Source organism: Wasmannia auropunctata, unplaced genomic scaffold (genome assembly GCF_000956235.1).
Source record: "Wasmannia auropunctata unplaced genomic scaffold, wasmannia.A_1.0 LD336106.1, whole genome shotgun sequence".
In the NCBI taxonomy this organism is placed as follows: Eukaryota; Metazoa; Arthropoda; class Insecta; order Hymenoptera; family Formicidae; genus Wasmannia; species Wasmannia auropunctata.
In genome coordinates this window covers 8321571-8333711 of record NW_012026784.1, presented here as the reverse complement: position 1 = coordinate 8333711, position 12141 = coordinate 8321571, and the positions used below count along the sequence as shown (strand labels likewise).

The 12141-nt window shown below is 34.9% G+C and overlaps 1 protein-coding gene across 1 annotated transcript in view; it reads right to left on the bottom strand.

Annotated features, from left to right (window-relative positions):
* Positions 1 to 947: 947 nt before the first annotated feature.
* The window catches only part of LOC105455872 (glutamate receptor ionotropic, NMDA 2B-like), a 61504-nt gene continuing 50310 nt past the window's right edge, over positions 948 to 12141 (bottom strand). Inside the window, 12 exon segments of the mRNA XM_011699551.1 lie at positions 948 to 1942; positions 2451 to 2552; positions 3822 to 3941; positions 6202 to 6395; positions 6862 to 7043; positions 7046 to 7096; positions 7247 to 7428; positions 8074 to 8358; positions 9050 to 9162; positions 9838 to 9977; positions 10291 to 10474; positions 11328 to 11475. Coding sequence (XP_011697853.1) covers positions 1885 to 1942; positions 2451 to 2552; positions 3822 to 3941; positions 6202 to 6395; positions 6862 to 7043; positions 7046 to 7096; positions 7247 to 7428; positions 8074 to 8358; positions 9050 to 9162; positions 9838 to 9977; positions 10291 to 10474; positions 11328 to 11475 — 1759 coding nt within the window. The 3' untranslated portion in view covers positions 948 to 1884.

The following is a 12141-nucleotide window of genomic DNA, read 5'->3' as shown; positions in this document are numbered from 1 at the left end:
GATTTTTACCTCATATTTATATATATGTTATTTCTTGTTTTTGAGCACATTACATCTTCAAGTAGGTTTCTCTTTAGAATATTTCATTGTTGTGTGTGTATGTGTGACCATATTAAATATATATATATATATCATGCTATGCCTTTTATAATTATACGGACTCATTCACACTAACTTTATTCGACACAGGTTTAGATATCATGTAAGTATTTCGTATGGTACACATTGACATTTTCCATCAAGATATCAATTAGATTTCTCAGTTTTTAGATTTTTTTTCGCATCGTTCGCATCGACGTATCACCATATGACACTTATTTGGAAACTGGCACGAGTTCGTACAAAGTTGAATGTGTCCTTTTTTTTAAAGATTTAGGAATTTCATAACTATCTATTGCATTGTTGGTGCCTGAATAAATGTGCCTTTTCCTTCGTGGCCTTGGTTCCAGCTGTCATTAGTAATTGAAATTTCTCCAATTGTCTTTCTTGCACTGGCGACTCCTCTAAATAATTATATATCAATATATAAAACATATCAAAATAGAGAAAATAGATAAAAGATAATAAGGGATAACAAACAAGAAATGAGAAGTATTTAAAATAAGGATAAAATATATTTACCAATTGTATAAGTTTAAAAAATAAATTAACTTATACACATTATACAATATATATAAATATATATAAGCCTTTTTAATAATAACGGAACCATTCCATAAATAATATATTATAAATTAAAATTATATAATAATTACAATTGGAACGTATTATACAAATTAGATTGAAAATCGAGTAAAGATTAAAGTATAGACTAAAACATTAAAAAATTTATAATTATTCTCTCTAAGAAAATAAAAAAATATTTAATAATAAAGAAAAATACATCAAAGAAAAATACAATATTAACAAAGAAGGATTAGGATTAACAAAAATAAATGATAGATAATATGTATAATGTGATGTTTTAATTGTTTCTACTTCTGCAAAAATTCTATTAATAAATGCTTATATTAAAGGTTTTGCTATTGATTAATTTTTAATTATAAAAATATGTGAGCATTTAATTAAAAAAATGATACAGTCAATGGAAATTAATTATATCAATGAGATAGTCTCACAATCAGAGTATTCTGAAAAATTGAAGTTTTACTTTGTTTTTATCGAATTACTAACCATACTTCAAAACGTCTAATAAATCATCTAGTGCATTACGAGTCATGTTCAGACGATTTTAGGCACAGGTTGAAATTTTGAAATAAATCTTTGCATGTATGCACACAACTACGTGAGCACGAAGCAAATAGCTTCGATGTCGACGACATGCCCCTGTCGATCAAGTTGTTAAAAATAAATTCCTCGAAGTAGACCGAAATCCGGCTCGGATTATCGAACGTTTGTCCGAGCATCACGAAAGATTCAATAACTTTTCGAGAGAAACATTCCCTCGCAACGATTCACTATTGTTGTGTGAACGCAAACATGTAAAATGCATTCCTTCCGATGTTTCAATGGACACAAAGGCTGCATCCCTCTCGGGAGGGTAACGCAAGTTTCAACAACAAATGCACTTCCTCGAGTCACAAAATATCCTCGAGTGGTGTCTTCTTGGTCGCTGGATTGACTCTCGATCATTGTGATAGGCACTGACGACGTTCCCCCTCTCGTTGTTTCACCGCGCGCGCGACGACAGTTTCCGAGGATCGATATCAGCGGATCAGTGTCTTCGTCCGAACAAAAGGTTGATGTGGGTGGGGCTCGTTGTTCGAGGCAGGAGCAACAGGACGCGATTTTTTTATTCAAATCGCGTTGTCTCTGGAGTGCTCAGTCCGTCCCGTACGCTTCCAGCGCAGCGCGATCGGGCGACTGAAGCCGATCCTCTTACGATCACAGAACTGTTTCCATTTCGGCGATTTCCGTCCTAGTCATGTCATCATCCGGAATCCTATAACAAGCAATCGCTTATTTTTGCAAAATCCGAGATATTTCCGAGCAATGGCATAAATAAATGGTCGCGCAAACACTGCAGGTAAATATAACATCACAAAGATAACAGCTTCGAAATAAATATAGACAAAGGATGAAAATCATTGTGTTCATTTTGTGTTTACATTGTTATAAAACAGAATATTTACAGAATAATGTTCCTTACAAATAAATACATGTTACTTTGTTATCGGGAAATAAATAAATTTAAAATAAAATTTTAAATAAAAATTCAATATTTTTCACAATTACATAAATTTAATTAAAATTAAATAAATAATAAATTATACACATTCATATAATTAATAAATTTATAATAATTGAAAAACACGAGTAAAAAATCTGACTTTAAAATTTCTTGTAACACTATAATAAACAATACTTTATCATATACTTGATAAATAATATTGCATTTTAACATTTAAACAATCTTTTGGACCCAACGCTGCATAATTCCTTGCCTTTACCTGTAAATCTCCGTGGGTAAGAACGTCTCGGCGTATTCTGTACTGACCACATGGTTTCTACTCATATCCCTCGGACGGGCAACCTCGACGGCGTCGATATACCTGAATATAAACGATCGAGGATTATGTCATCGGCATCGTAACGCCACGGAAGTTGCCTCCTACACGTATAAAGTAAACTTTATCATGCTCTCCGTCTTCCTCGTCTTCGCCCCGGTCTCACGGCACTTTCTCAGTGTTCCCACACCCCGAATTAATTTTCTCCCCGCGTCGTTGTCCCGCCGTCGCCGTCGGACATTATAGGTAATTAATCAATTAACCGCCACAAACCACCATAGGTAATTACCTATAATGTGCACACTGCTGGCACCGACACGCCTAAGTTATCTAACTATTTCCTTCTGGAACTCACATGCCATGCTCTCGAGCACATTAAAAAAAAAAATATATATATATAAAAGAGACGTCTGTGATAATAAGAAACGACACGAAAGTGTATGAGCGAGAGATACTTGATGCGTAACTTATGCAAAAATGATCTACCAAACTACAGAGAAGCGAAAAGCGGCTATACCTAATCTCTCTCTCTACATCCCCATTTATTCTATCTATTGGTCTCCTCTAAGCGAGACGCCCGTCGATCCGCGTGACGCTCGGCGTCTCTTTATCTCTCTCTTCATCTTTTTCACCGCACATTTTCTTTTCTTCATTATAGAGAAACAGTGAAGTCAAGGGGAACGGAGGTCGCGCGAGTTTTACGAAACAACAGAGCCTCGCGGGATCGCGCGAGTCGTGGCAAAATTTTCAACGATCGGTAGAACGATCGTTTCGCTACACCGTGTGAGATCGATTGCAGTGACGTAGGAACGTTGCTAAATTCAAAGTGTGAGCGCCAATTGTGTCGTGGAATCAAAATGTAATAATGTAAAAAGGTTTCAATATTTTAACGTTTAGAGGAAAAAAAGGGCTTTGCAAATGGAATTTGCAACAGCTCTTCTGTAGAATTAGCGCCACGATTAATGACCTCGCGCTACAGAATATAGTTTCCGACCGATCGATTTCAAAAAGGCAAATCATAGGCAACTGATGAGTATTGAATAGTACATACATTAATGAGTACATACATTAAAATATTTCGTATAGATTGTGTTGTTCTTAATTATGACAAAGATATAATATGTATATAGATGTATGTATCGCGCAGTGGCATCGTTATCAGGATTTTCTTCTCCAAGCAATTTGTTGTGCAAAAATTAAATTATCGCAGCAGAGAGAATTTTCTTGAAAAGCGTCAATGAAAGAAACATTTTAGTAATAGAGTTCCTGCGTCACTGAATGTTTCTTACGCGTAATTTGGCATTGCGGACTTACGAATCGAAGTATGGCGGTAGCGGATGCGGAGCTTCCACCGCCAATGGCTCCGGTTGTGTATGGCGGTCCGAAGCACTTCGGAAGCACCCTTGCCACCAGCCGAGACTCCCGGATTTCCTCCTTTAAAAAAGCCGACGTGGATATGTGCCAGGCTTCCTTCTCTCACCGTCGAACCACCAATTATCGCTTAACATGTCCCAAATAAACCATTTCCCGTTTACCCCCGAAACGACACCCCGGGACAACCCACGTGTAACACTCCGCTCTCTCGCGCGGAGATTTCTTTTTCTCACTACTTTCAAACACGACGATATAGGATGGCATGGATTCGCTTCTCACGAAACAAGAACAAGGTTTTCTGATTATCTACGCAGTGAGCATGTAATGCTACAGACGAACAATAGAGAAGAAATCAGGTGCGCGTGCTAATAATCGATACGATATTAACGTACGTATGTAAGCATAAATATACGTTACACGATATACATGTTACCGAAACCATAATAAAGAAGTGACAAAGCGAACGTTTTCAATGGAATATACGAATGTTTTGTTCATGTTACATTTTCCATATGTTACGAAAAAATGCAAATTTAATTTCGCAGATTTGAAATAGTTACAGAATGCTTGTACGTATATAAATGCATTCGAAAAATTTTTATTAATATCAATAATGTCGCGCGCGTTAAAATTTCAATAAATATCGCTATTTAAAAATTTATTTATAAAGACTTATATTTAACTTAATATTTCTCGAAGTACTAAAGAAACGAGAATATTAATATTTATTATTAATAATAAATTTTAATATTACATTTAATACAAGCAATTTTAATATGAAGCAGCAGTACTGCGGAAAAAGATTCTGTCAACAATAAAGAGAAGAGGTACGAAGAAAAGAAGAAAACGAGATAAGATCTCTACGCAATATTAAAAGACGTCGACACATTTGACGTTCCTATGGAAAACGCACGTTTCGCCCTATTATAGATAGATGCATGCTGTGCAAACAAGATTCCAAGTGACGTTAGAAAGTAGGTTACTACTTAAGCTCGGCCCCTCCCCAAATTCTTCCGGATGTGCGGCTTCAATGTTGCTACTCGTACAACAATGATTTCCGCAGTAATTAAACTTTAATGTGGAAATTTGCATGGAGGACCGAGCATAAGTTTATTCAAAATATTAAAGAACAAAGACAGGTAGGAAAATAACTGTGCAACTGCATGCTTAGACTTTTATCACGGGTCCACTTCCGCTTTGCAAAGTAATTTCCGGAGGAGAGCGAAGAGTGTGGAAAGATGAAGAGACTCAAAAGAAAGCTTTCTAGAACAAAGTTCCAGTTTTGGGAATGTAAAACAAGCGACAGCACTCTGCGAAAAGTGTCGTTCGTGAAAGCAAAAATCGTAATCTAAAGAAAAATGATAGAAATGCATGATATTGGTCGGCGGTTTGAACGTCTCGTTTTCTGCCATGCGAAAACATTTTTTCACTCGATTAAATTGCCTCGATTAATCTTTTAATGTCAGCACTAAACCTAGTTTCACGACGTGTATCGATTATTGCTGAGTAAAATGTTTTTTTGATATAATTGTTACCGAGAGAAAATATTTTTCACCGGTAATTCTTATTATTTCAACCCCCTTTTAAATTATTTTTACGAGCTTTTGTATTTTTATTTGAGATGTATAATAGTTACATTTACAATATTCTCAAACGTACACTACACCGAAAAAACAATTGCGTTTAAAGTATAAATTGATTTAATATTTGTTGCGCTTTGCACTGAAATTGGATAGAATGTTATTGCCGCTAGATATTATGTAATATTGATTCACTTTTATTTTCATCCTGTACAACATACGCTGAAAGAACGCCATCCTTTTTTTACTCCCGTTTATTAAAATTTAAAAAATGGCAAATATCAACAGTTTGTAGCATTAAACTTTTATTTTTCTCATCGTGCATAACCGTGACATTTCTATTCAGAAAATTCCGGCGTTAAAAGATTAATCATATCGGAAGATACCTCATTTGTCATACAGACTTCTGATGCAAATATCACGGCGATTTATACTCAAAAATTTGCGAATTCTGTGCTGCTTCAGAAAAAAATAAAATCAGTCGAACGGAAAATTGTTATGATCGAATTGCTCACGAAGGGAAAGACGCATTGTTGGATATTAAGCGATCGAGTTCAAAGATAATCGAATAGCACGGCTGATCATTGGGATGGGGCCAATCCTCTGTCTTCGTAAACTGTGCGATTCAACTTGATCAATCCGGCTCTTCGCTCGATCGCATTGCAAATACCCGGTGCAGTCGAGTACTTTCGTAGCTTGATACGGAATTAAACGGTATTAGGAGATGGGGTAGAGCGTACTTGGTCTGGGTCGGCTTTATTCCATGGGCCTCGAGGTCCTTCTCAAGCTGCCGTATCCTGATCTTGGCCATGTCGAGCTCGTGCTTGACCTTCCATAAGTGGGTGTCGCAGATCGGATCCTTGCATCTGTGGTGCCTCAAGATATCCTGCGCCTCGTACACTGCACCACGAAAGGTCAAGGACTTCCCCACGCTCTTTAAATAAAACATTTTGCATACCGTTATCCCTCTTTAAGTTTTCTTTTCAATGCTAATCTTTTTAAGTGTAAGAAAGTAGATATTGTAAGATGAAAATGTATGTAAGATAATTTGCCGATATATTTGTAAAAAATTTTAGGAACATTTCGGAATATTAAACTGTTATACGTGTAATTTTATCCGTTTATGTTATACACCTCAAACATTTTGCGTTTGTTATTAAATGCTAACGAATATCAATTAAATTATTTTGTTGAAAAATATTCTATCGTATTATTGAAAAATAATCGGTTTAGATTGTGAATTATTGAAAAATAGTCGATTGCACCTTTTCAAGAAGTACCATTAATATTTAAACATCTGTCGCCTTCTATAGGTGGTTTTAAAGCTAAGAACGACCTAGTTCCAGAAATAGCACAGGAAATTACGAGATTCTCGCGATATTAAAATCTGCGATGCTTACCAGGCTGAAAATAGCGCACGTGCCACCGTCGTCGCTTTTTGCCAGGTGTTGTCTGATGTATTTGAAGTACAGGTGTTCCAGTAGTAAAAAGACTGCGGCCAAGAGAATACCCATCATCAGTAAAAGAAATGCGCTCAAAAATTGCTCCAATGCCAGCGGATCGCTACTCTTTTGTACCTCTTCCCAGGCTTGCACGTCCCAGTCATCCAGTATCTTCTCAATCGCTCCAGATCTCCTAGAATTGACGGAATGATGTAGGTTCGCGGAGTATAATCGATCTGTCAAGTGAAATTTACGGATCCACATATTTTACACACACAGAAGGAAAGCTTAGACGTGAAAGTATTCTTCGGGACGCTTAAAAAGATTTGGAGCACAAAAGTACCGTTATCTCTATAGTCCAACAGCCGTTTGTTGAACATTTGTAAGTACTTTGAGTTCCTGGAGAACGCCAGACCGTATCCCGTCATGGCGTACCATGATCCGACCGTCAGCAGACGACAATCCTCGTCCTGGGCGACCAAATAGTCCAAGACTGTGCCGTCGTAAATGAATGCGTCCATATCTCTGCAGAAGTTATAACAGGATACTCTGTACCTCATTATATCTTCGTAGGGATATAATTTATTTTAAATCGGCTTTACGTCGAAACCAATACCTCTTTAATTTATATATGTGTATATATATATATATATATATATATATATATATACCTATATATATTAAACATATATTACAGAATTAGATATAAAGTGCCCTACTTTAAATAATTAAATTCCTATTCTTTTAATCATTTCAAATCAATACCTACATCTCTTTATGTCAGTTATTGAATTGCGTATAATATATAAAAAAATACAAACATACGAATGAATTGAATAAAATATTTTATTTCAGTTATTGAAACTTTTTTTACAATTTTTATATAAAATCTGTTCACTAAACAAAAACATATAAGTTAAAAATTTGTATTTTTTTAAATAGATATCAGCATACAAATTGTTTACACTAAACAAAAAACATATAAGCTAAAAATTTGTATTTTTTAAATAAATATCAGCATACAAATCGTTTACATAACAAAAAAATTTGTTTATCACAATATACATTTCTAGCGTTGTTGCGTTATTTTTAAATAATAGTTTAAATAATTCTTTGTTTAGATTTTTCTGAGAAATAATATTAATAATTATATCATAAAATTCAACTTACCCAGTGACGACAGCTTCGATACCATCTGTAACGCTACTTTTGTTGAAAGCTCTCATGTAGGAGTGCATCTCCTTGAAGTACTTTGCTAGCGTACTGTCCGTGTGGCTCCATGGTATCGTGCCGAATTTGAACATGGGTTTGTGAGAAAAGGGCTTAGCGAGCCTGTGGTCGTCCACACCGCTGAACTCGTGAAACTCTTCCCGCGTGATCATGAAGGCAGCCAAATTGGCAGTGTAAATGGCGAGGAAGACCACGGCAAATAACGCCCAGACGTTCGTCATAAATCTATGTTGATATTAAGCATTTTTAATCATTTTCGCAGATCATATTTTTCTAACACGTATTTTGTAAATATTTAATCTAGTTTAAATTGTTATGAAAATTAATAAAATGATGTATTATACAATTATTTATTTGATAAGATAAATGTTAATTATTTTAATATAAGTTCTCGTTTTTCTGATTACACAAAGATTCTTTATATACATTATATGTGTGTTATCAGTTTCAATAGTAAAATAAATATCCAATTAAAATTGACAATAACGTTGACAATTTTCTTTCAAAGTGTACGTTTAATTTTAACAAGTTTTTATTCTCCTTTTAACCTTTACATTGATGATATATTTGATTAAAGTTGTCCCAAGATATTCTAATATTTAAAATTAATTAATTAATTTAAATTAATTTGATTCACGGAATTGAAACCGCATTAACAAAGTGCATAACTTATAACAGGTAAATTTAGACTGGAGTCAATATGATTGACGATTTATAAGTAGTTGGAGTAATTTACATTTTAGAACGGTAGTCGCAAGCAAATGTTTGCCTGGGAACATTTATGCACAGCGGCCGATCTCGAATAGTTAAGCGAAGAGGCGGAAGACTAATTTGTCGCTCGAGTTCTATCTCGGGTCGGTAATTAAAATTCGTCGGGAAAACGGCGTTCCTGGGGAGAGGGATCCTTTTCACTGACCTGGCTGTAAATCCTCTGGGAGAGTCGATATGGACGGCAGCCTGAAATAATACGGCCCAGACAAGCCAGTACGTGCGACAGAACGAAAATCGATGGTTCGTCGATGGATTCGTCTGCAGAAAGGGAAAGATCTGTATCATATATTAACATAAAAAATATACCATAGGTAATAATAGCAGTAACTTGAGCGGAACTTGAAACTGCTCATGTATATATATATATATTGCAATGAAATTAGTTTATCGTTATCACACATTTTCCAATTAAAAATTTAATTCAATAATTACGATTATGAGAACATCGATACGTTTGGACAACATGTAAGAACACAATGACTTTTAGAAAACTGTGCAAGATACATGCAAAACAAATAATATAAATAATGCTAAAAGAAAAGTGAGTTGTATAATTATACAGGGGAAATATCATTACACCTACGTGGCAAAAAAATAATAAAAAATACCCATAAGAAAAATAGATTCCTGTAAAAAAACTTTTGTTAATTATATTAAATTGTATGAATAGTAACTGCAAATTAGAAGCTAGTACAAATTATTATTCTACGAATTAATTAAGGTATTCTCTTTATTTTCGACTGACAAACACCGAAGCATGCATTAGAATTAATTAGCTACTATTCTAATTATACACAGCATGGCATTTGTGCGTTGAAAGGTAAAGGTGCAAACGAGGGTGGGAAACATATATACGTGTACATCTACACATATATATATATATATATATATATATATATCTATACACAGTTAATGAAAAGCGAAATAAAATACCAGTTTTTGCGCAGCGCCTGAAGGGTTTACCTTCATGTCGAAACCGGAGGGCGATGCCCACTCGAAGAGTAGTATCATTACCGTTGCGGCGTGTATGGCAACAATACCCACCAGCATCCATGAAGCCGTGTCGAACGGTTCTGAAAATTGCCGCATTGTCAGATGCTAAAGTGAATTTGCTGTTTCAGCATTACCGGCATTCATCGTGTTATTTTCTCACGATGACGATTTGCGCGAAATTACTGCTTTTGTAAATACTCCCCTAATTTATACGGCATTGTTAATAATTTGAAATAACACTCTAACAACTGTTTACACAAACATTTTACTCAATTTATGTAACATTGTTTATTTACGACAAAGATAACATACATTTTTTAGACATGTATTGTCGATTTATAAACATGTTATTTTAAATGTTTACTATCTATATAATTTAAATGCAATTCTCACCTAAAAACGCTGTGGGAGATATTATGCCGGTTCTTTTTGCCACAACAATGGCGATACCAGTTTCCATGTAAGGTACAGTGAAATCGACCACCGCCTCTCTTTCCGAGTTGATCATCAACGAGGTCATCACCATGTCGGTCTTTCGATTCACCAGATCAGCTATAAGCCCGTTCCACCTCCCATTCTGCGTATAATAGTTAATATAAATCGTGATATTTGTTTATAGATACGTCCGAAAGTCGATTACCATTCGCGAAATTGTTTTTATCAAAAGGATAGAGTTAACTTTATTTAATATTTGTAGATTTATAAATGTGAAAATTATATAATGGAATAAAAGTGAGAATTATTTTGCATGCCATATAAGGATTAAAACAGACATTTTCTTCTCATCATTTTAGTGTCAATGACCGTAATTCAATACGCCCCACAGTCTCGCGCGGCGTGAGAGAAACGTGAAATGACGATCATGATGCGATAACGTGATTAAAACGCATGATAAAATTATTTGTTTTCAGGCCATTCAAGCAGTTGCCGAAGCGTAAATGTATGTTGCACCGTCGGAAGCAACTTTTGTGCAGCGGAAATTAAACGCGTCGCAAGCTCATTCATGCGTACATTTCGTAATAACACTCATCAATAGCTGGGTCAACACACGCGTTTGCAGAAAATTATTATCGTCAGATAATTCGGCTTTCAAATTACACCAATTCTACGTCTCATGGGGGGTTGCAATACTTAAAACGCAATCCTATTTCCTACTTTTTTCATATTCGACAAATTTATCGGAGATGTAAAAAAAAGATTAAACGACGATCAGTCATGCCTAAAGCCGCATTACATTTCGCTCGGCATTTAGCCGCCTGCCGTAGACATGAAAGGACAGAAATTTTAAGCGTGCAAGAGGTAGAAATAAGCGCGCCGTTGCGGGTTGCGGTAAATGCTCCGCGGGAATTTTCTCGTTGCATTACAAGACACATTTATCTTCCGTGCGACGTAAGTAAGCAGCACCTTTCATGAATTTTGCTCGAGCTCACCTCCAAAGTACCCCACCTTCCATCCTCCACCCTTACGAGCTCGTAAGTGAAACCAATTTCCTCGGAGAACTTCTGCAGCAGATCGATGCAAAATCCGCTACAGCATTGATAAAAGCTCTCATTCTTCTGTGCCGATTGAATGTCTATTCTGGAAACACAAAACGGTAGCTCGTAAACGGTAATATCTGTATCGGATATGGGATATCGCGCGTATTTTATATTCGCGCGTACAATGGAAGCAAATATAATAAACAATAAAAGTTTCTTGAAATCTTAAAGGAAATTTCTGACATTATCGTATACAACTTGCGTGCATGTAACTTGTTACAAAACGTTAGACAGAATATATAATTTCTTCTAATAATAACAAAACATATACAAAAGGTAAATAAAAAAATATAACTTAAAATTAAAAGAATTAATAAAAAATATATAAATAATACCGAATTTAGATATTAATTAATAAAATTAATATCTACATATATTTGTAAATGAGAATTTTTACAGAATAAAATTTATACTTATAACAAAATAAGGACATAAAATTTAAAGAAAAAGTTAAGAAATTGCATGTGAGTTATTTCTCAAACACGTTTTCTTGAACACGATATTATGATGAAATAATATTATAAATAATTTATAAAGTTTGATATTTTAAGACAACATTTCGCTGTTCGCACTAGAGAAAGTTTCTATTACATTATTCATATAATAGACAACAATTTTTTGTAAGTGCGGTAAACTTTTATACAAAACTTTCAGAATAATGTATTCAACTGTAGTCGCATTCTTAAAGAAGTTATTAACTAATGAG